Source organism: Pelodiscus sinensis, chromosome 1 (genome assembly GCF_052426305.1).
Source record: "Pelodiscus sinensis isolate ZL-2025 chromosome 1, ASM5242630v1, whole genome shotgun sequence".
Lineage (NCBI taxonomy): Eukaryota > Metazoa > Chordata > Testudines > Trionychidae > Pelodiscus > Pelodiscus sinensis.
In genome coordinates this window covers 86,809,975-86,835,230 of record NC_143052.1, presented here as the reverse complement: position 1 = coordinate 86,835,230, position 25,256 = coordinate 86,809,975, and the positions used below count along the sequence as shown (strand labels likewise).

General features: G+C 43.2%; 1 protein-coding gene across 3 annotated transcripts in view; it reads right to left on the bottom strand.

Moving 5' to 3' along the window:
• Positions 1–25,256, bottom strand: part of ANO4 (anoctamin 4) — a 324,825-nt gene that overhangs the window by 129,417 nt on the left and 170,152 nt on the right. For 2 of the 3 annotated variants that reach the window (XM_075934238.2, XM_075934244.2), the window contains exons 5-6: positions 18,018–18,128; positions 3,140–3,276 (exon numbers count right to left, since the gene is read on the bottom strand). In XM_075934238.2, coding sequence (XP_075790353.2) covers positions 3,140–3,276; positions 18,018–18,128 — 248 coding nt within the window. The remainder of the gene's footprint in view (positions 1–3,139; positions 3,277–18,017; positions 18,129–25,256) is intronic. The other variant, XM_075934250.2, reaches the window with a different exon arrangement.

Genomic DNA, 25,256 nt, shown 5'->3' with positions numbered 1-25,256 from the left:
GTGTTTCCTAAGGTCCCTGAGCTTGCACCGCTTCTGCTAAGATTCTGCTTCTGAAATGTACAAGTGCCCCAACTGGGCTCTTGTACATTTCAAAAGGAAGCCCCACAGGGAGCATGGGACCAGCGGGGGCTCTTGTACATTTCAAAAGCAGACTTGCAGCAGAAGTGGTGCAAGCAGAGACTGCTTCAGTCCCCGCTTGCGCCGTTTCTGCTGTGCTTCTACCTTCCCTGGCCCCTGCAGAGACGGTGCTGGGGGGGGAACTGGCTTTTAAGCCAACTCCCCTCAGTAGCGGCTCCTGCTCCTCCCCCTTGCAGCCTCTCTTTGATAGAAGCAGCAAAGAGGGTGGGGAGAAACTAGTCGCATCACTAGTCGACTATCCAATAAACTTCTGCTTATCAGATAGTAGACTAGTTGACTAATTTCTTACATCCCTAGTGCAGAGTTGCTATGGTATGTAAAGTCTGTCAAGTAAGAAAGGAAGGCAAAAACAAAGCTTGAAAGCTTTAGGAAATTATCTGAGAATTTTCATTTATATTGCATATAGTATTATAATTGACATCAGCAATTCCCTAGGGAAAGATTTTGCAAAGCAATAAATATGAAAATAATTCAGAAAAACAGAGTGTCTAACCTCCCCTATAAAACTGCCCTTTTGGGAGAGGAGAGAAAAAAAGTAAAGGGATATTTAAGTAAACAAAGGATAGGGTGAAATCTTTTAAAACAATGGGACTGATTGTCCCCTTTCTGTGTCTATACACAGCCCTTGGGAAACTACTGTAAATTAAAGTAGGGCCTGGAATACAGAGGTCCCACAAGTGACTCAAAGCCACCTTTGTGCCCTTTCCCCTTGGGCTGTGGGTTCTGAGATCTGTGTACCAGCAGCTGCAACACAGGATCTGCCCTGATCTAACACATATTATGATGATGTTGATAGTGACTCCGTAGTACAGACTGAATTCAGATTTGCATTTCAAGCTAAACTGAAGTTCCCTTTGCTTCCCACTGTAAGGACTGAACTGAGTCTCTAACCCAGACATAACGCCTCAGGGTATGTCTGGACTACATGCTCCATCAATGGAGCCATGTAGATGAGTTTACTAGACATAGGGAAATGAAGCGGTGATTTAAATAATCGCCGCTTCATTTACATCAAAATGGCCGCCGCGCTGTGCCGATCAGCTGTTTGGTGGCACCGCGCGGTAGTCTGGACATGCCGTGGTCGACAAGGGAAGACTTTGTTGACCGCCCCGGTAAACCTCATTTCACGAGACATACTCCAGAGCTCGTGTCACTGCACTGCCTAAGCAATGAATATGGAGTTCAAGTCAAAGTCTCTGTTCTGATATTAAACACCCCTCCCTGAGACTGGCCCTAGCTCCCTGAGATATATCTCCTCTCCTTCTGCTATAGGTTAGACCTTCTTGCGCCGGCACCCTCAAAACCTGGCCAGTCCCGAATGAGGAAATTTGCCACACTAGAGAAGTCCCCTGCCACTGGCCTCCCAGCCCACCACCTCTCCTTGCTGCCCGCTCATTGTGGCCCCGCTGCCCCTGAACTAGCCAGAGATCCCTGGCCACACTGCTTACCCCGCCCCCTCCGCCACAGGGCTCCCAGCCCCCCGTGCTACGTTCCCAGCTCCACCACCAAGAGCTGTAACTTCCTATGTGTCTGTACAGAGCCTACCATGCTTTGGTTGTACAGTAGTATAAATAATGGCATGGCTTTTTCTGAATGTTAAAAACTATTTAATCTGCAAAATAAAGCAAAGATTTAGGAAATGCCAAATCTATAGTTGTCTGTGTAACCATAGTGAAATTCTTTTTGTGCTCATTTTGTACATTGAAGAAGACATGGATACTGTGGAAAAAAGTTTCTAATCATGTAATTAAAAATAATGCATATGCATAAGGCAGGGAGTGTGTGTGTCGAAGCAGGTGTGAATTAAAATTGAACGGGCAACCACTAGGAGTTGTAGAGACTTAGATCATTTAAAAGTCAGGCCACTTTTTTCTGATGTCTAAATATGAATGTAAGGATCTAAACTTAGTACTCCCACTTTGAATAATTTTGGCCTTACTTATTCTATGGTTCCTAGTCCACTTAAAATCCAACTAGTCCTCCTCTACTGGCCACAGCAATGCTGGTATGAGTTTAAAAACAGCAAGTAAGACAGTGATGATCCCTGGGAGCAGAGTTGCTCAGCCCAGTGGATTGTGCCCTAATGGACAAACTAACTGATCCTCAGCACTCTTTCTAGTGGACCCCAGCTCTGAGAAGCAAAAGTCACTAAGGCTACGTAACATGTCTACGTAACAGCATTATTTCGGCGTAACTAACATTATTCTGAAATAACATAGTGAATGTCTACACTACAAGCCTTTATTTTGAAATAATGGCAAGCTGGAGGACTTCTTACTCTGACTCCTGTAACTCTCATTTCACAAGGAGTAAGGAGAGTAGAAGGAAGAGTGTTCTTCCATCAACTTCCTTCTGTGTAGACAGTGCCAAAAGCCGAGTTAAGCTATTTTGGCTTCAGCTACGCAATTGATGTAGCTGAAGTTACATCGCTTAATTCAAATTTTGCCCTGCGGTGTAGACATACCCTAAGAGGAAGTTAATGTTGCAAAGTGTGCATGAAGGGGGGGGGGAGACATTGTATGCTGCAAAGTCACAACTCCCATCTCTGTACATATTGCCATCATTTTGTATGATCGCATTTGCTCTTTCACACACTACACAGTGGATGGTGTCATATGTCCTATGCCTGATAGCTAGTGCTGTTTATCACAGATGCATTAGGTCATTCCACTCCATGAGGGTTAATGCAGGGACACACTGATGAGCCAGATGAACCAATAAAACACTGGGACAATCACTGCTTGAATACTGTCTTCCATTCTAGTGTCAGCCATTCACGAAGGATGTTGATGAATTGCAAAGGGTTCACAGAAGAGCCCCAAGAATGGTGAAAGGATTCTGAATCCTAAAGACTTTATATTTCTACTAACTTTATTGCAGAGACCATTTTTAAGAGTCCACACATACCATCACAGCAACAGAGAAGAGCGGGCCTCCACTCAATAAGTCTTTCAAACAAATGCCATTTATTCTCTGTACGGCTTAGTCTATGGGCTCTTACCTCTCGAAGTGTTTCCAATCTGCTGGCATCATCTGAAGTACTGGTCAAATTACCATGGTGAAGCAGAGAGTCATCATCTTTGGAAGGGCTGTTTACTCCTTCTAACTCATCAAAAAAAATGTTCACATCCTTAGCTACTAAAAGCAAAAACAAAACCGAAAATAGAGTTTCAAACTAATGCTGGAAAAAAAGATACTGAATAGAATACATTATAATAACCAAATACTGTAATTTTGCTTGCTCTGAGATAAGCACCTTTTGGTTTAAAATTGAGGTTATCAGCATTTGTATAATAGCACGATGATATCTTCATTAGCAGGAAGCAAAGCGTTAGGAACATTAATACTTTTATGATGCAAATAAAATACAAATTGCATAAAAGACATGCTAGTTAATTTCCTGGCTTCTCTTGGGATAACTGGTTTACAGGCTTGTCTTTGGGATTACAGTGACCTCTGAAAATGTAATATAATAAAAAGAATCTTTTTTTAATATTCCCTGAAGTGTCCTTTTACATGTTGCATAGATTCACATAGGTATCAAAGCCAGAGGGTTCAGAATGGCCATAGTGCAGTCTCTTTCACTGCATATTTAGCTGTGACATGAAGTATGTTGCCCAAACCTAAAAAAAAAGAAGCTCTGTGTCAGCACAAAAGCTTGTCTTGATCAACAAAAGAAGTTGGCCTAATAAAATATATTGTCTCATTCACCTTGTCTCACAATACATTGGTCTGCCTGATGCCACTGAGAAGATTGTGAGAAGCAATGGTTAAAATCCACATGCTATTCTATCCAGTTTGAAGAGATGTCAGGAAGCCATTCTATTTGCATTACTGTGCTGTGTGTCATCAAGACTCTTGCTAAAAATGACTGATTGCACCTCACCCAAAGTAGCAGGGTTGCAAAAATAGCAAACATGATTCTGGGATAGTGTAAGCAAGACACAGGAAGTCATTCTTCTGCTCTACTCTGCATTGATCAGGCCTCAGCTGGATCATTGTGTCCAGTTCTGGGCACCACATTTCAAGAAAGATGTGGAGAAATTGGAGAAGGTCCAAAGAAGAGCAACAAAAATGATTAAAGGTATAGAGAACATGAGCGATGAGGCAAGGCTTAAGGAATAGGACTTATTTAGTTTAGAAAGGAGAAGACTGAGAGCGGGTCATGATAATGGTTTTCAGGTATCTAAAAGGCTGTTACAGGGAGGAGGGAAAAATTGTTCTCCTTGGCCTCTGAGGATAGGACAAGAAGCAATGGGCTTAAACTGAAGTAAGGGAGGTTTAGGTTGGACATTAGGACAAACTTCCTAACTATCAGGGTAGTTACACACTGGAATAAATTGTCTAGGGAGGTTGTGGAATCTCCATCTCTGGTGATATTTAAGAGCAGGTTAGACAGACATCTATCAGGGATGATCTAGACCATGCTTGGTCCTGCAGGGGACTGGACTTCATGATCTTTCGAGGTCCCTTCCAGTTCTATGATTCAATGATTCTAGGGGGGACCTTTTCCAGACTTGGCAGGGGGCATTAGTGCTTTACAGAAGAGGAGGGATGGAGGAGGAGGTGAGAAAGTGCTGCAAAAAGGTGTGTGGTGGTTAGCTTTGCAGTGTTGATGCACTCCCTGGGAATGTGAAGGCAGAAGGCTTTAAGACAGTGGCCTCCAACCTTTTTAACCACAAGATCACTTTTTTAATTTAAGTGAAATGTAAGATCTACCTCAAACCCAAATACTCTTACCCCACTTCCTTCCTGCCCCTTCTTTGAGGCCCCACCCCGTGCCACCCTTCTCCAAGGCCTCACCCTGCTCACTCCATCTCTTTTCCTCCCCCATCCTCACTCACTTTCACCAGGCTGGGGTAAGGGGTTGAGGTGCAGGCTCTGGTCTTGGGCCAAAGAGTTTGGAGTGTGGGAGGGACTCCGAGCTTAGCACAGGATGGGGGATTGGGGTCCAGGGTGCAAGCTCTGGGAAGCAGTTTGGGTGCAGGGGGGCTCACATCTGGGGCAGGAGGTTGGGTGTAGGAGGAGGTTCAGGGCTGGGACAGGGGTTCAGGAAGCAGGCTCTGGCAGGGCACCATTTAATTGAGATGACTTCTAGGTGGTGCAGTAGTGGAGTTAAAACAGGCTTATTCCTGCCCTGGCCCTGCACCACTCCTGAAAGTAGCTGGCATGAACAACAATGGCTCCAGGGTGCCATGTGCTGCCCCTCATCTACAGGCACTAAGCCCCCAGCTTCTGCTGGCTACAGTTCCCCATTATTGATCAATGGGAGCTGCAGGAGTGGTGTCCGCAGGCAAGGACAGCATGTGCTCTGCCTCTCCCAGGGGCTGCAGGGGCAAGCAGAAAAAGAAGTAACAACAACCCCTCGTGTGTGTTGGGGTTGGAGATGAGAGTGAAGCACAGTGTGTGTTTGTGAGAATGACAGACACACACAGTGTGTAAGAGTGACAGAGATTTGCATTGCCAAGCTCCCACTATCCCCTTCTCTCTATGTGGAGATAGGGTACAGAAGTGGGGGGAGGAGGGACACCCTGACATCAGTGCTCCCCCTCTTCTCCCTCCCACTTCCTCCACAGCACACAGGAGGCTCCCAAGGAGCAGCTCAAAGGCAGAGGGCAGGAGCAGCATGACAATGGGTGGAGGGGCAACTGAAGTGCCAATGCTTGATAGCTTCCTGGCCAAACCAGTCAGGATCATCTGTCAGAGGTTCCAACATCTACCAGTAGATCCCAATCTACCAGTTGGTGACCATTACTTTAAGAGGTGTAACCTTTAGAATGGCGTTAGGACTTGTGGTGGGAATTGTGCTAATTGCTCCTTTGTGGTGTGGTAAGGGAAAGAATTTTTTCCCTTACCACCAAATTGGCTAATTGGCTTCCGTGGATTTTGTTTGTTGCCATCCCGACAGTGGGTGTCAGCAAGGAGAAAAGTGGTTAGTTTCTATGTCACATCTTATTTTGTAAGTGTGGGGCAGAGCTTGAGTGCAGGTGATCCATACGGAAAGTATTCAGTGACCTGATAAATGATCTGGTTGGTAATGGACTTGAAAAGGAGATGCTAGTTAATGGAATGGGGTAGGTAATTCTTATGACTCACTTTCATTCTCCTATGAAGTGGGGTGGATGGTAAGGTCAAGCCATGGCTTGGCTGAGGGACCTGGAGGAAAAATGAGGGGGGTGAGGGCTAGTGGAAAACGGGAGTTGTTATGTCAATGAACATTGATTTGCCTGCATTGTACACTTTTATCCACTGGGTAGTTCCAGACACCTAATAATAAAGTTGTGGCCTGATTAAAAATCCATATCAAGTGTCTTCTGTCCTCCTTCTGCTAGCTGGACAACCTCCTACCATGAACCCCACAGTAAATTATACATCACCTACATGCACTTTTCATGATCATCTACGGTAAAACAAGGACAAAGAACTATCTACAGATGTACTAATAAAGGTGAAATATCTTATGCTAGCCAAATCCTAAAAAACAACAAATATTCTAGTAGCACTAAAGACTACCTACTTAAACTTGAAGACTTAAGACTACTTAAAGTTGTGCTGGGTGGTCTTTGGCTGAATGGTTGTGCGAGACTATTGAGCACCAGGTGTCATAAAAGGCACAGCTGGGAAGTGAAGGATAAGAAAGGAGAGGAAGCAAAGTATCCATGTTTATGCTAATCTATATCTAATGGCTTTACATGGATAAGGAGATTTCATTCAAAACCTTCCAAAAGGTTAAAGATTTATGCTCTTTTTTTTTTGCGAGTATAGCATGCGGACAAGTAGGTTTAAAGGATAAATGCTGCATTTCATGCTGTAACACCTTTACATATAAAGCCATTTTTAAAAAATGAAGCCCCACTCCCCCCACCAAAAAATCCCACAATTTTTTCTTCACATCAGAATGAACCTCTATGGAAACTTGAATGATAAACCAAGATAAACTGCTTCATTTTTATTTGAAAAATCTTATCCTTAAAGGTCTTCAACTGCTCTTCCCATTTTAAAGACATAATAATAAAACTTCACAATCAGGAAATTATGGTAGTCTATGCCTGATTGGTAGCTGCAGTCTGGTGAACCAGGATTATGGTTTAACCAATTAGGTAAAATATTGCATTATTCAGCCATACTTCTTATGCTTACCCCACACTGAGCACTTTGTCCTGTAATCCTTTAGTTTTACATAGACCCTCCAACCTGATAGATCCCAAAGACCTTTACCACCTGACCGATGCTGAACCAGAGAATTTGCCAGACCCCATTTTTTAGCAGCATTACCCATACTTCCATTGTTTACTGGGCTCTTTAAAGACACATCTAGACCGCAGGCTTATTTTGGAAGAAACTTCTCCGGAAGAGATCTTATAAAAAACTTCTTCCAAAACAGAACATCCACACTGCAAAAGCGCATTGAAAAAGCAATCTGCTTTTTTGAAAGATCGCGTCCACACTGAATGGATGCTATCTTGCATTTCAGCTGTAATTACTATGGACGGAGTTGCCACCAGGGCACCTGTGCTTTTTCCTCTTCTTTCAAAATAACTCCCTCTTCCCCCACCTCACACGCCTTCTTCCAAAATAACTCTTTTGGAAAAAGGCTTCTTCCTTGTAGAATGAAGATTACCAATGTCAGAAAAACTCCTCTGTTCTTTTGATTTTCTTTCAAAAGAATGTGATTGCAGTGTGGACATAATTGAAGTTTTTTTGAAAGCCAGCCGTTTTTCCGAAAAAAACTCTGTAGTGTAGATATACCCTGAGAGACAGGGCTGGTGGCTGTAAACAAACTTTATGGGACTGCGGGAAACTTGGCCACATCCATGACAAGTAGACATCCAGCTAACTAAAATCATACTGGACCATGGATATTGCTGGATCAGAGAGTAGTAGTCTTACTGAGCTATCTTATTTACCCTCCCTATATATCCTTTTATCACCACTATTCTGAACACCTTACAAAATGAAAACATTTTTACAATCATGCATATTGACAACTTCTCTTCTTTCTCCAAAATAAAAGGAAATGTAAGAAAATATGCATGACTGATTTTGAAGGCGAGCTTCTGGGAGTGTAGCACTCTAGAGAATTTGCTCATGAACTAACTGTTCATCCTTCCATGAAGACTGTTTCTCTAATGCAGAAGAGGTCACTAGGATACTGAATAATCTGCTTCAAAACTGCCAGCAATGTACAGAGTTGCATCTTGGATGGTTTCCAAGCTGGTACACAGTTGGTTGGTTTAGATAGTTAGCTGCTTTTTAAAAAAGACTGGTTTAAAACAGACTGGATGATTCAGAGGACTTGTAATGAAACACAATCCTATCCTGAGGTCACTTTGAAATCTCAACAGTCACAATCAGTGAGCAGTACTTCAGTGACCTGTGGGATATTGGTCTGCAATGTCTTTCAAAAAAGTCTTCAGTAGAATATTCTCTATCACAAAGAAGCAAAAATAACTGGTATCCTGGTTAACAACCTAAGCAAATGGGCTAAACACAGAATAGCTATAAATACTTTGTCTTCTCTAGAGGTGTCTGTCTCTCTCTTCAGGTTAGGGTATAAACCTGCTGACTGAGAGAACATAGAGATCCTTATGCTGCTAATTGCCATAGTGTTTCTATTCTCTGGATTAACTGAGTTTCAGTCTCCAGTGATGAATAAGTGGTTCTAACATTTCTTGCAACATTTTTTCTTAAGTTTTGTAGAAGATGAAAATGGAATTTCTCAAAAGAATGTTTCACAAAAAAGTGGGTTATTTCCTCTCCCGGTTCCTCAATTTTAATAATGTTTGTGGTATTTTAAAGTCTTCTTTTTTACTCTGAGCTCTGCTGATAGTAGTAACTAGTTCATCCATTCCACTGCATCTTTCCTGCACCAACAAACATTCCTCGGGGTACAAACAAGGTCCCATCATTTCTGTTTTTCTTGCACCTCTCTCTTCCTGTCCTCTGTGTTGTGAAGACATGAGTTTTTTGCCTCTAAATACCAAGGCATTCTTTCAGCCAGCCCCTTTCACAGATTCCTCCAGCTGCCCATGGCAGAACTGGCATAGCAGAAATCCTAATTTCATTCTTACCACACATCCCAAATGTTTCCATGTTCTCTTCAGCTGCGTCTAGACTGGCATGATTTTCCAGAAATGCTTTTAATGGAAAAGTTTTCCGTTAAAATCGTTTTTGGAACAGAGCATCTAGATTGGCACGGACGCTATTCCGCAAAAGCACTTTTTGGGGAAAAGCGTCCGTAGCCAATCTAGACGCGCTTTTCCACAAAAAAGCCCCGATCACCATTTTCGTGATCGGTGCTTTTTTGCAGAAAACAAATCTGAGCTGTCTACACTGGCCCTTTTGCGCAAAAGGTACTTTTGCCTGAACGGGAGCAGAATAGTATTTCCGCAAGAAGCACTGATTTCTTACAGTAGGAAGTCAGTTTGCAGAAATTCAAGCAACCAGTGTAGACAGCTGGCAAGTTTTTCCGGAAAAGCAGCTGATTTTCCGGAAAAACTGGCCAGTCTAGACACAGCCTCCTAGTTTAATACCTTAAACAGCTGCTTAGGGTATGTCTACACTAGCTCATTAATTCGAGGTAGGTAGGCAAATGAAGCACCCGGAGTTGCAAATGAAGCCCAGGATTTAAATATCCCAGGCTTTATTTGCATGTTCCCGTCCGGTCGCCATTTTGAAATTTCACTAGCCCGAACTCATTGCCGTGTGGCTACACTCGGCACTGAAACATTAATTCGAACTAAGTCCTTAGTTCGAATTAACTGTTACTCTTTGTGGAATGGAATGAGGAGTAACAGTTAATTCGAACTAACGGCTTAGTTCGAATTAACGTTTCACTGCCGCGTGTAGCCATGAAGCACTGTGTTTGGGCTAGTGAAATTTCAAAATGGCAACTGGACGGGAACATGCAAATAAAGCCCGGGATATTTAAATCCCGGGCTTCATTTGCAACTCCGGTCGCCTCATTTGCCTACCTACCTCAAATTAACGAGCTAGTGTAGACATACCCTTACTGACCAACTAGGCACATGGTTGGTCACACAACATATCCCATCCAAGCTTCAAGTGCCAAACCCTGCACTACACAAAAAAAGCAATAAACCCTCTGTGAGATGCAAGTCAACAGAGTCAATCCTGGGTAGAACCAATCATGGGTACATCCAATGTGACACTTTGGGGTTCAACCCAGCCCACGAAGGGGTTGTGTTATTGCCTGCCCCAAAACTCTGGGTGCTTTAAATGCTATTCTGCTGTGGCTCACATAGCCCTAAGGCCATCAGCCAGCCTACATGCATTTAGGTCACACCCTCACTTCCAGCCCCTTCCTGGAACATTCACAGAGGTTAAGTTTGCTGTTCCTTTTAAAGAAACAGTAAGCAGTAGCGCATTAATTTAACTGAGCTGACAAACACTGTTTTATTCAAAACACTGAATTAGTGTATCATTAAAGGTAGCACTTGTATATTAAACAAAGTCATAGGGCTAAATGATACCAAGTATAAGAAATTAAAGTAGAAAGTGTTATAAGCAAACAAGTGAAATACATGCCTTCTGCTAAGTCTACACTACTGTGGTAAGTTGACCTAAGTGACACAACTCCAGCTACGTGAATTACATAGTTAGAGTCAACGTAGATTGGGTCAACTACCTGCGGTGTCCACACTGTGCTAGGTTGATGGGAGACTCTCGTGGTGACTGAGCTTACTCTTCGCATTTGAAGTAGAGTACTGGCATTGACGGAAGAGTGATCTGTAGTCAATTTGGCAGATCTTCACTAGACCCACTAAATTGACTCCTGGTACACTGATTCCTGAAGCTGTAGCAGTAGTGCAGATATAGCCTAAGACTAAAACCTGGTTTAACAAACTAGATTCTCTCTTGTTCCAAGAAGTGTTTCTCACTAAGATGTCTTTCCAGCATGGCTGACCAGACTCTATGTTCCTTTCACAGATCTCAAAGTGCTCGGTTCCTTCATCCCTTCAGGTGAAGGATGCCAAAATATCTTTCTCCTTATAACTTCCCTTCCTTATAACTTCATTGGCTCTGCTTAAAGTGACAAGAAGGCTTCCTGGGGTGCAGTATCCACTCCCCGTGCAGATTAAGTGGCCATCTTTCCTCACTTGCAGTGATTGGAGCCCACTATTTGGGTGGCCCTGAGGCCAGCCACACTGGCCACTGCAGAAGTCATGAAGATTGCAGAAAGTTCATGATTTCTGTGACCTGCCTGAGAATGGCAAAGACCTATGTATGGATAGAGGAGCGATCAAGAGTTCAATCTTTATTAGTAGAGACCAGATGAATTGTACAAATTCTTCTTACTCTCCAAATTCCATTCCCTGTCCCTCTTTCATCACTATTCTAGTCAAAATCTGAGAGTCACAAAGGAACAAGGACAGAATTGCTAATAATATTCCAAATGTATTGGAATCAAATTCTGAGAAGCTTATGGGTTTCTGAATGAAATGAAAAATTGTAACTAATTGGAAGTAGATCCACTCACTCTTAGTGGTATTCAATTAATAAAATATTGCCCAGACTCCTGGAAATAGATCTGTTCCCATGATTCCTACTGAGGTTAAAGATCTAATATTTATCAACATCTCTAAACAGATTATCTGAGTGTAACTAACAAAGCACATGACCCTGTATAGCAGGGATGGGGAACCTTAGGCCCGGGGGCCAGATGTGGCCACCAGCTTTCCTGGGTCTGGTTCCCAAGGATCAGGCCCCCTCCCGCAGCATTAGGGATCCTGCACTGACACTCCAGACCCCTGCTACCCCACGACGGGACTGGAACACAGAAAATCTACTAGGTTGCTCCTCCCCACCCAGGCTCTGGTGTGGGAGAAGAACATAGGGAATGTCTTTTTTGCTTCTTAGTTAGTTGTCATGTCAGTGAGGGATTTGGGTTTTTTTGGCTTCTCACTTGTGTACAGCCCCTGACTGATTTTTCTGTGGGTCAACAGCCTCTGACTCAAAACTGGTTCCCCACACCTGCTGTACAGCATGATCCAAACTTTCAAACGTGGCCTCTAATTTTGGGTGCCTACAATTTGAGATGGCTAACTTTAGACTAGGAACTGACTTACAGTAGCCCTAAGCATTCAAGCAACTATGACTGACATCAGAGGGCATTCTGGGTGCTCAGCACAACTGAAAATTAGGGTCTAGGAGTGAAATCCTGGCCCCAGTGAAGTTAATGGCAAATCTTCCCCGACTTACACAGAGCTAGGATTTCTCCCTAGGGTTCTGAAGCTAGACACCCAAAACCAAGGCATCAAAAATTAGAGGCTACTTTTGAAAATGGGTATCCTTTTATATACTGGCAAAATGAAAGCATAGCCCTGTCATAACCAGATTTTGTTTCTTCTCATTAATATCCCTTATATTATTAGTTATCTGAGCACAAAATTGAGTGCATTCCAGCTTGAGATATTCTAGGTATCAAAATTCAAATGATTGCTCTTTGGAAGCTGCTAGACATCCTAAATAAGCTGATTTCACCTCCGAAATAATAATTCCTTTAATAGTCTACACGGTGATGCTTACAAAATCTACTACGTTTCTAAGTCTACATATGGCTGTTTCTCTCTTCTTATGCCTATATTAAAAAATCTTATATGCACATACACCGCATTAAAAAAAAAGTGCTTGAAAGAAAATCCCTGGGTATAAATTCTAATTTGTGCCAATTTACCCTAAGCCCCACTGCAAATCAGACAAGTTCAAATATTTGCAGCTAAATCTCTTTGTAGGTCCTGCATTACTACTAGGACATTGTTTGCACTATTGCTAAACTTTTTTGTAGCATCTATGTGGCCTTTCTGAGCAATCACAATATCACCTATTTGTAGTCATTATTTTATTTTACCACAATATTACAACATGGGGATTTTAAAAAACAGCCTTCATAACATACAAGATATTGAAGCATATAAAAGACTAAAGAGAAAGCTACTATCTATAATTTCTGTGAGCCACCCATAAATCTTGACCACATACCAGCTCTGTAGGTCTGGGAAGTCAGGGTTTTTGTTCAATCCTTGGCGGATTTCCTGCATTTTAGGTGCTCAAATGTACTCTATCGCCTTTGACGTTCCTTAACATTCTTTCAGTGCCTAAGTGTGCTGTCTTCTGGACCCCATTTATCAGAATGTTAAGTCCATAGTTGCTACAGAGGCTTTAAAGCAATCTCATTGTGTCTGTTCCTTCATGAATTCTCTCCCAGCTAGGCTGCTGCCAGTGTTCAATACATGCTCCACCAACTTCCTCTTTGGAACATGTTCTGTAATTTGGAGAGCAGCTCTATTGGTCAATTCTGTTTCAAAGGCAATTAAGCCTTAAGGACTGCTTTTTTGCACTCATAATGAAGCCTTCTGTCTCTTTTGAGGCACCCTTCTAAAACCAAAAGTTAATCTTTGATCACTGATGCATTCCATCTCTTTACACCACTATCTGACATCCACTCATTGATTTCTGCATAAATCTTTCTTTGGTGGTTTTACTTCTCCTTTTCTTTATGGGAGCCACCACTTGTTGTTGTGACCAGATGATGATGTTTTACTCCGGCTTATTGTGACTCCTCATAATTTTGTTTGTTACTCATCATTGACAATTATTATTAATTATTTTGTATTTACTTTACCAAAGTATTTAGGAGCCCTACTAAACACTAAGAACCCCATTGTGAAAAGGAAAGATTCAAGCTCTGAACTAGTGTGTTGGATACAATTTTATAATCAGCTTTCTTTAAAAGAGAGCAATCTACAATGTTCACAACCTGGACCAGTTTTTTCATGATTAATTTTCAGTTAAATAATCATCAATTGTGCTGAGTCTAGGCAAGGCTGAGGACATCTAACCAAGGATCCTTAAATTCCTTAGCACCCATCAACCCTTAAACAGGGGGTGGAGGCTTCTCAGGAAGGCCAGGGCTTTAAAAACCCCACTCCTAAGTGACCAGAGGAGGTAGCGAACAGGAGCAGCTAACAGGGGAGTTTTGCAAGGGAGGTGAGAGGGAGAGGGAGAGGAGGGCTAGATTTAGCATTCTTTAAATGTGCAATCCCAAACACCCCCCTGATAAAAACAAAACATTGACAACGGAATGAGCTTCAGAAGTAAAAAGAGAATTGCAGGCTGAAGCCCAGCCACAGGGTGGAAGCTATCCAGTTTATTGCACCCAGTCCAGCATGTATTGCTCTACCATTACCTAACAGTGGCATATCTGTGCCTTTGGTGCAAGGAGCTCCTGGCCCTCAGAAACTATGTATGGACTGAACTGGAGTGGCTGAAGTGGAGGAGTTAACGGAGATAGAGAAGTACATAGATGAGACGTTCTAGAACATAGTAGTTCCCCCTCCAGTCTGACAGCCTTTGTGCTATGAAAGAGGATGGAAGTCTCAGGGAAAAAGAACATCCACTTGGAACAGAAGGAAACAATCCCATAGTTGGGACCCTCTTCCCAGATAATGTTGCGATATCCTCTTGCACTGATGATACCTGTCTGGGGGCAGGAACTCCAGTTATTGGGAAGAGACAGGCATTAGTTATGGGGGATTTGATCATCAGAAACATAGATAGCTGGGTTTAAGATGACCAGGAGAACTACATGGTGACTTGCCTGCTTGGTACAAGGGTTTTAGATCTCTCTCGACATCTAGATAGACTTATGTGTAGTGCATGTCCTAGTATGGAGGAGAGGATGGAAGATGATAAAATATGGGTAGGCTCTGATGAGAAACAGTCAAATAAAAAAGAGTCACATTCAATTATACCATTTAATGGCAAACAGCTAAAAAGTGACACGTTTTTAAAGTGCTTACATACAAACACTAGAAGTCTAAATAAGAAGATGAGTGAACTAGAGTGCCTCATATTAAAGAAGGATATCGATATAATAGGCATCACAGAAACTTGGTGGAATGAGGATAATCAATGGGACACAGTAGTACCAGGGTACAAAATATATTGGAAGGACAGAACAGTCCATGTTGGTAGGGGAGAGGCATTATATGTGAAAAAAGTGTAGAATCAAATGAAGTCAAAATCTTAAATCATCCAAACTACCACAAAATCTCTATGGATAGCAATTCCATGCTCTAATAATAAGAATATAGCAGTAGGGATATATTACTCATCTTCAGACAAGGATGGTGATAGTGACTACGAAATGCTCAAGGAGATTAGAGAGATTATAAAAATAAAAAAATTCAGTAATAATGGGGGATTTCAACTATCACCACATTGACTGGGTACATGTCATTTTAGGACACAATGTAATTCTTAATTTAATCCTAAGTGGAACACAAGATCTGATCCAAGAAATGAATATAACTGGACCGCTTGGTTATAGTGGCCGTAACATAAGTAGGTTTTACATCCCTGTAACTGGGAAAAACACTAGCATTTAATTTCAGAAAGGGGGACTTCACAAAAACTGGGAGGCTATTTAAACAGAAATTAAAAGACACAGGGCCAAAAGAGAAATCCCTGCAAGATGTATGCAGAATTTTTAAAGACACCCTCACAGAGGCTCAGCTCCAATGTAGACCCCAAATTTAAAAAAAAAAAAACATAATAAGAGTAACAAAAAAATGCCACTGTGGCTCAGGGCTCCCCATGGCTCTACTCCAGGTTTCAGCAGGGGAGAGGCATGCCAAGGCTCTGGGCTTTAGTGGAAACCAGCACTCCCCTTGTAGCTAAAGCCCTGAGCCCCAACACCTCTCCCAGGACTGAAGCCAGGAACAGAACCACAGGGCTAAAGCCCCGAGCCCTTGTGTCCTCCACCCCCTTGAGGCTTTTACTAGGAATGCAGCAAAGTGTCTACAGCCCTGAGCCTGGTACTTCCATGGGTCAGAAACCTGGACTCTTCTAACTGTTGTAAGAGAACTTTTAAAAGATATGGATTGTGAGATATCATTAGTACATTCACAGAGCAGAAATCAAGAAAGAAAGATGCACACCTGAAGTAAAATAGTACCTACCTGTTTCCCATGTGATTGCATTAATTACATGCATTTTTGTTATTGTATTGAACAAATACTTAAATGATTCATTTCATGCCATTTTTTACAAAAAAGTCAGCAATAAGCATGGTTACGGGGGCACAGGGATGCTGAAGATGGGATAACTATGGGAAAAGTGTAAATCCAGCCTTGGCTGTATCCTAACTATTTGCTTCTCTCATCTGACAGCACTTAGTTAGAAAATCCTCAGATGTGTTGCCTGCATTTTCACATTGGATTGTATAACAGACAGGTGGCACCAAGAACTGTAGGCCTAGAAACTGAACTATTCTCACTCAGAAGTGAAATGTGATCTCTCTAAAAGATAATTTAAATGTAGTGTTGAGGTGCATGGTGTTGTTCTTTCAACTATTGGAACTAATGAACTAGTCATCAGCTATTGAAGACAAAGTAAATGCGGGTTAGATGCATTCATTATTTACAAATATTTTGTTACTAATGCCCATACCAAACCATCATCTCTTTTCTTAAGGAAAAGGAAAATGTTTTAACAAATTTCTTGGATAACCAACACAGACTATTCAGTGACACTTGGATTGCCCATTGTAAGCACATAACCTCATAAAGCAGTCTTACAAAGTGACACACTACTTCAGGCATATGGGAAAAAGCAATGGACACTTATCAGCACATCTAGTCTCAAAATCCAATTTGTTTTTAAAAAAATGTTTTGCTAAAACTAATTGAAATAGAAAATGCAGGGCTGGCCTTACCATGAAGCGAACTGAGGCGACCGCCTCAGGTGCCAGACTGGGGGGGAGGGGGGCAGAGAGGGAAGGAAGAGGGAGAGGGGGCACTACTAGGACCCAGAGAAGTGAGACCTTTCAAAGTTTTGGCCCCAGCGACGGGGAATGGGGGCGTCATTTGAGCTTCCCGCCTCAGGTATCAAAATGTTGTGGGCCGGCCCTGAGAAAATGTTTGTGATTTTAAAAATACTCATTTGACAAAGCAGGAGCAGTGGAGGAAAGCATTTCCCAGGAACGTTTGCAACACAAACATTTCAGCTTTGTGCTATTTAGTCATTCATATTCAGAACTAAACAGAGCCCTCAGTCGAGGCACTTGTACGAAAAATTAAGATACCGGATACACAGTCAATCAAAAGAGAGACCTGCCTCAACATTCTAATGCTTCCCCCAGAAGTCAGCCTGCAACTGAGTCACTGCATTCTCCAATCCGCCCCTCCCCAAACACACATACAAAAAGGGATTATGTTTACAGCATGTCTTGATAAAGAACATACTGGGGTTGTGATGGACAAAGAGGATAAGAAGCAAGTTCTATAGTGAAGAATTCCTCATGGAAAATGCTCCCTCAGTTCAGAAAGAACACAGCATTCAGTGCAAATCTACAGTGTAGAAAAAGTAAGCAAGAAGATACTGATTTTAATCAAACAACTAACCCTCTCTCAGGTCTCTCCAAGAACTAATGACGCAATCACTCCAATGGAAGATCAGATGCAGGATACCTGGCATGTCTGACCAAACTCAAGAGGAACACAGTTTTTTTAAAACACCTGCTTGTACATCTTGTAGCATTTGAAGATTTAAGGAGCTGTTTTTCCTCAACAGAAAAATGAGAGAAGACAACCAATTTAAAATAAAACCTTGAGTAAGGGTGATAAGGGAGTCAATAAAGCAGCAGGAACATTGGGACATAAGCTTTGATTCTTAGCCATTATAGTTTTCTCTATTTTTGAATTTCAGTTGTCCATTGAACTCTCATAAGTTTCCAATTTATTTACATTATTATTCAGTTCTCCAGGTTTAACCATTTCTTCAAGTATTACCTTATTTGATTAATCTTAGTCATCTCTTGTACAATATAACAATTTTAGATCCAAGTAGTAACTTACTTTCTTGTATTGCATTAAGAATTTCTGAAAAGTCCACGTCTCTCTTCTGGATGTCTGGCTTTGTCCAAATTTGCGCTTCCAACTGGTTACTTTGTAAGTCCTCTGTTCCTTCTGAAGAAATCGAAGAGATTGATGGAATTTGTGACAGTGCAGTAGAAAATCCAGCAGGGGCTTTGAGGAGAAGCAACTGTCACAATGACTAAAGCTAGCTAGTCTTTTTCCCCCCACCCGAGCCAATTTTCCTACAGGCCAGGCAAGCATTGTTATAGAAGTTGGAATCTATTGGCTGTTTCTCTCCTGAGCTAAGACAACACAGAGCATCAACAAAATCCTCTACTATCAACTATCCATTCATACCACTGCGAATTCCTTGGTCATGCAGACACTTCCCATCATTCTGTGTGGTGGATTTCCCTCACCAAAGCAACCACAAAACCAAGTCTACTATGTTAAAACAAAAGGGAGAAGCATATGAGACATAGCTATGACATAACAGCAATTAAGCTTAGGGTGACCAGGTGTCCCATTTTTAAAGGGACATTTCCATATTTAAGTTTTCCTGCAGGTATCCTGACTTTTTAAGAATGGGCAAATTGTCCCATATTTTCTGTCTCCCCTACATCAGCACGTCTGGGTTCTGCTACTGGCTGGATTCCTGGTGGTCAGTCGCAGGCCCACCAGTGGTGACTGCAAGAGTCCAATAGCTAAAGATGCAAGTGAGTATGCAAGGCTCATAGCAAGGCAAAATTGCAGCACACGGGGGCCAACCAGTCCCCTTGCTGGTCCATCAACACAGCCCATGCTGACTGCCAACTTTCAGCTATCAAGGTCCCCCTCTCATCCCATTTCTGGCTGCCATTGGCTACATGCTGTGAGCTTCAGGGGCTGGTGAGTGCAGGCAGCTGCCAGGCAGCAGCCTGTTACATGCTGTATCTACTACCCACCCATCAGCCTGTTAGATGTTTCCCTTCTTACTGTTCTCTCTCTGCTTTGTTTCTTTCTCCTTCATCCCATCCCTGCTGCTCCTCCGTATCCCCGCCGTCGTGTGTGGAGAACCTACCCCTGGTCAGAGCACTGAGCTCACTAACAGGCTCGCTGGCAGGGTCCTTTCTTTCCCCACGGCCTGTGATTGGGCTGGCACCTGAGAAAAGCCCAAGACTAGGCTGGGGCCCTGACCAGGAGGAGCCAAGCCCTGAATATGCCAAAGCCCCAGCTGCTGGCACAGGGAAGCCTCTCTGCCCCTCAGCTAAGCTCTGGAGTGGCAAAGGGGGAATTTCCAGCCTGTTAGTGCCCTGACCCTGCATACTCCACAGCAGCAGCCTAGGTAGAGGCTTAACGTCCTCTTCCTCCTCCCTCCTGTTTGGGTCTCTGGCCCCCTTCTCTGGCCCCAAGGCACCTCGCCTGCTGGGCCCTAGTGCACGCTGCATTCTTAGGGCTTAACCCCTTCCTGCTTTCAGCCAGGGGACCGGAGGCACCTGGGTTATGTCTGTAAGCAGGGCCAGGGGGGTTACATGTCAATGGCCAGCAGCAGCCTGGCAGTGTTAGCTGCCTTTTGACACTGTGCAGGCAGGCAGGGACAAGCTGCTTTCAGCCATAGGAAAGCGGGATGGGGAAAAGGGGAGAATAGGTGACCTCTGTGAAGAACAGGCCAGATCTTCCCTTACCTCTCCCCTCTCTTGCAGCTAGAAGCGGCTGCCATCAGTAATTCCTTCTAAGAGGCACACCTGCATGGCTGCACATGAAAAATTCTCCACCCGCCCACCTCCTTGGCAAAGTTACACAGCAGCATTTACTTTCCTGCTGGAAAGGTGAGTGGCATGGCAGGTGGCTGCTCCAGTGGGTGGGGCCAGGTGAGGTCGCTCGGGGGCTGGCTGAAGCCTCATGGTGGTGGTGGGAGGTGTTCCAGTGGGAAGGGCCTGCTCCAGCAGCTGACTGGGGCCTGCTCCAGCAGGTGGGGCCTGCCGCATGGCAGGGGGTTGGGACCTGCTCTGGCAGCCAGGGCCTGCTGTGGCCATGTTGCGGGGGACAGGAGAGGGGACAGAAGTTGCTCCGGTGGCCACAGCCGTGTGGCGGGGGGGTCAGGACTTGCTCCAGCGGCCAGGGCCCAAAGCTGGAGCTGGGCTGTGGTGCAGATGTGGTCCTGGGGCTTGGGCCCCCTGCATCTCTCTTTCTTCCCTCCCACACATCTCTTTTTCCCCTCAGAGCCCCTCCCCCTGCCCTCTCCTGCTCCCCACGTCACTCCCCCACCCCCAGCACTTCATTCCATGCAAACCTTGGGCGCTGGCAGCAGCTTCCCTGCACGCCAGGTTGGAACTCTCAGCCAGCCCCACAAGGAACAGCCTGGGGCAGTTCCTGCCCGCAACATAGGCTGCCCAGGGAGCAGCGCTCCTGGGGGGGGGGGCACATCTCACCTTCTCCCCATAAGGTGGAGGGGTACTACTTGGGAGAGTCTTTGGGGAGCAGTACCACTGGTGGGTGCCACAGTGACACACAACCTCATTGTTGGCGCACAAGACAAAACTCACTCCGCTCATGAATGGAAAATCTTAGAGGGAACATTGCTCCCATCCTACCCTGCCACACAGCGCCAAAAGACTGCTACTGTCCACATTCTGGTGTGAATCCTGGAAGTAATTCAGGGCAGACACACCAGATACCAAAAGAGGCTGGTCTGTCTTGGAGACCCAACTGGGCATGAAGGACAGAGAGTTCTACACAGAGAAGGTCAGGTCAGTCATCTCTATGTGAGAGGTGTACGGGAATGTGTGTATGTCACCTCTCCCCATATAAACCTTAAAGCCTTAAAGATAAGAAGGTAAATAGATAAGAATCCAACTACTCAATGTTTTTTTAACAAGGGCTCAGTCAATATGATGTTAAATTTGAACATTTGTACTACATAGTTCTGACTGATTGCCATTGAACTAACTTGCTTGAATATGAGTAATTCTTCCAGGTATTCCATATTCAACGTAGGGAAATATGGTCACCCTAGCTAAACTAAAATAAAAGAAGCAAATAAAAAAGCCTACTAAACCAAATAGAATCTCAAGACCACATCAGCAAGGGAAGAGCAAGGACAGCATGCCACTCACATAACACCACAAAACTGCCTACTTCTCAGGCTGACGCAGTCCATCTGCTGAAGTGTTGCAATACTGCCATGCATTTTGAAGAGGTTTGCGTGATTCAGACCTTGAAGTTTTGTGGTGGTCATAGTGTGAATTCTAGTGCATTTCTCACTTCTGCAACACTTTATAGACTGATTCAGGCAAGCGTTCAATTTTTCAAATCCAGTTGGACATGTAAACAGACACAATGTATCCATTTTTCAAGCCAAAATGCCCTTTTGCATGTGCAATTTAGACAGGCAGTTTTGAAAAACTGACCTTCCAATGTACAGTGATACAGCTGTGTTCCAAGAGCAAGGCAAAAGTATTTTGGAGGTTTGATGATGCACTATACATATAGGCCTTGGTCTGCAGACTACTGTAGCTCAGCAAAAGACTTGAGACATGGGTATTGAGCATATAACAGGTTTTCAAAGAAGAGCAGCAGAGAATTACAGATGCACTTGTGACAAGTAAAAGTGATTAACTTGAGTAAGTACAACACATATACCACAGAATTAAAATGATCAGCAAAATATCACTTATCATAGGACTTTGGAATACGCAGTTTGCCATACTGTATCAGACCATTTAATCCAGTACCCTGCTTCCATTAGTGCCAATTATTCATACTTCTTATTGTGATGATTTCCTTCCCCCATTCTTTGTCATGCATCAAGCCACTTATGCACTAGCTGTGAAAATTCTGGAGAAATTCCTCCCTAACCTGTGCAGCAGTGGAGGGGAGGGGAGATGGTTCCTCCATGAGGCATGAGATTCAATTACCCCATCATTCATTATTTTAGTTTGCATAGCAATAAATGTGATTCTTGTTGACCCAAGTTATCCAGCCCCATTTTCAAGAGTGCCATACTCTATTATCTTACTCTTTGGAAATATGAGAGTCAAAGTGAATTAACTTGGTCGTTATTCAATAGGAAAGAAATGATACATCTAAACTATCTCAATATATGCTCTACTTTATTTCTCGTAACATCAGAGGCAGTTTCCTTTGTAGACTCTATAAGGTAATCTGTCATTGTGACACAGGAGACTCCATTTACTGACAAGAATAAAGAGTTTCTAACATAAGACAGCTGATATTTAAAATAACTGCCACCTCATGATAACTGTAGGGGGCCTAAGGGCCAAGCTCTGCCCCAGAAAGGTGAATGGATGACCTACAGGCCAGAGGAATGCATTGCAGTCTTTGAGAGAGATTTATAAATAACTGGGATGGAGAGTAAAGAAGTAAGGATTGACTTAAGTGGTTTTTCTGTCATTGATTTATTTTAGTTGGTGTAACGGGTAAAAAACCCTCAAGTTTGGCAAATTTAAAAAATGTAATATTCTTGTTAATATCCTCAAAACCAGCCTCACCCTTGAGCTAGAACTAACCAACTCTAAAACCAACAAATCAAAAATATTCCACCTTCCTAAGACACCAACTTCCTCACATCATAGTCCTGGTCTATACTAAAGGGGAAGGTCAACTTAAGATCCACAACTCCAGAACATAAATTACGACATATCTTAAATCACCATCCACACAGTGGCAGGACAATGGGAGCTAATGCTCCCATCAGCTTCCCTTACTCCTTGTGAGGAGCAAGAGTACTGACACTGATGGAGAGGCTCTCTCAGTTAGAATTAGCTGGTATTCACTAGACCCGCTAAATCGAAGCCTGGGAGATTGACCGTGGTAGAGTCGATCTTCCACATAGTATAGTCATGGCCATAAAGATCAAGAAAACAGATGAGTTCTACAGCACCCCCAACAAGTTCCAAAGCCCCAAGACCCTTTCAGAGAACATCAAGCCAGCAACCTCCTGTCCCTTCAGAAACAAGAGAGCTCTGGCTGGAGTATGTCTGCTGAACATGACTATAGCAGCGTAATATGGAGAGGGACAGGCACTCTGTTGAACAGACCATTCCCAAGCCATTTAAGGGCACTGCAGGCCTAGAATTTCTTAATCTTGCTCCAAAACCAAAATGCAACCAATGCTTATCTGAAGCACTTGTGTCATACTTCTCAGTGAGACAAGACTTCTAAGATATGGCTAGTGCAAACTGCACTAGCTTTGGTTGCTTAATGGATGCAGACAGTTCATTCCACATTAACCACATAGGAATCACTAAGCAATGAAGAACTACAATTTCCTCCCAGCAGAAGGGACAAATCAGCCTCCCAGAGGAGACAGCTCAATTGGATCAGGAACTCACCAGCCACAACAAATCCTCTAATCAGAACTATGCAGTTTCTTTAGAAAAGACAAAGGAGTTCTTCCATGATTTTTGCACTAATTATCTTCCCTGTATGTTGGATGTTGCAGGTCACCTGCAAACCCAGGTGATCTTTGAGGATGAATCCAACAAAAAGAATTCCTGAGTACTACTCTAAACAGCCCAGATACACAGAAAAATGTGCACCCTTTTCCCAATCTGGCATAGAAAGAGAGAGAGAGGGGTTTTTTAAAAAAAATAAAATGGACCAGGAAGTAAGTATTGAGATCAAAGGTTCATGCAATGAAAGACTGGTACATCCAAGGACCAATATTCTCCCTCAAACTCTGTTAAACTGCAAGGATAAACCATCAAAACAGCTTACTTGGTCCTTCAGAAAAGGTGTTCCCCTATCAGAAAATGTAAAACAATGGTCAGTCTCTACCATGAGCAAAATTTCCAGCTGTCCAGCCTCTAATTTCAACATAGACACTACATTCAGGACTGAACTAACAACCGTTTGGCACAATCTCATGGTCAGGAGGAAAGTCATGCATAGACTCAGAAGACTCATCATCTAAATTGGTTAATGACACTAAAGCATTGCCAGCTTCAGTCCCACTATCACCACCATGGCTTGCAACTTCCTGAGTTCATGAAGGGACTTTCAGAATACCAGGAAAATAAGAACACTAAGGCTGTGTCTAGACTGGCAAGTTTTTCCGCAAAAGCAGGTGCTTTTGCGGAAAAACTTGCCAGCTGTCTACACTAGCCGCTTGAATTTCCGCAAGAACACTGAGGATCTCATGTAAGAAATCAGTGCTTCTTGCGGAAATACTATGCTGCTCCTGTTCAGGCAAAAGTCCTTTTGTGCAAAAGCTTTTGCGCAAAAGGGCCAGTGTAGACAGCTCAGATTCGTTTTGCACAAAAAAGCCTGATCGTGAAAATGGCGATCGGGGCTTTTTTGCGCAAAAGCGCGTCTAGATTGGCACGGACGCTTTTCCACAAAAGTGCTTTTGCGGAAAAGCATGCATGCTAATCTAGATGCTCTTTTCCACAAATGCTTTTAACGGAAAACTTTTCCATTAAAAGCATTTGTGGAAAATCATGCCAGTCTAGACGTAGCCTAAAAGTATCCCCATTTTAATTCCATGTCAGGGTTTGCTTGCTAGCTGGAATCCTGGGCAAAACTGTGGCCCCACTAAAGTCAACAGGAATTTTGCCATTTCTTTCAACCGGGCCAAGATTTCATGACTTGTATTTGATCCATTTTTGGCATGGGAATCTCTCCAAAGTTCAGTCCGTATGCAAACAGTACAGCCACGTCACCACTTCACTTCCTTTCAACTGCCCTAATACCTGGCTAGACGACATGAAAACCAGACCAACAGTATTGTCCAGATAGGTTTCTGTAAGACACACCAAACTGGAGGCCTCATCCTTTGTCAAATCATCTATGATTTAATATATTGTTAACCATAATCTTGCATTCACCAGCACGAATTTAAGAATAAGATTGTATTCATTCCACATTAACAAAACAGGCAAACACACTCGCCTTCCAGGTGAAATGACTAGAAAGCCTTCCTTCTCCCACATCTTTCATGCAGCAGGAAAAAAGAAAAAAGGAGGGGAAAAAGGAAAAAAGAAGTGGAATCTTGGCAGTATCTCTCTCCTAGCCTCTTTCATGGAAGAGGCTTCTGAATATAATTTTTTGAGAGGAAGAATGGCTGAGTTACTAGCCAAATGTGTTTATTCTCCCTTTCCCAGGAGCATAAAGAAACTGAAAGTGGGCACTGGAAGCTTTCATTGTTTGGGAGTTAATAATGAAATTGGTTTGACAGAGCTCCACAGACCATATCTCCCACCTGGTTTGGGTGCTCTAAGGCAATCAAATATGTATGGA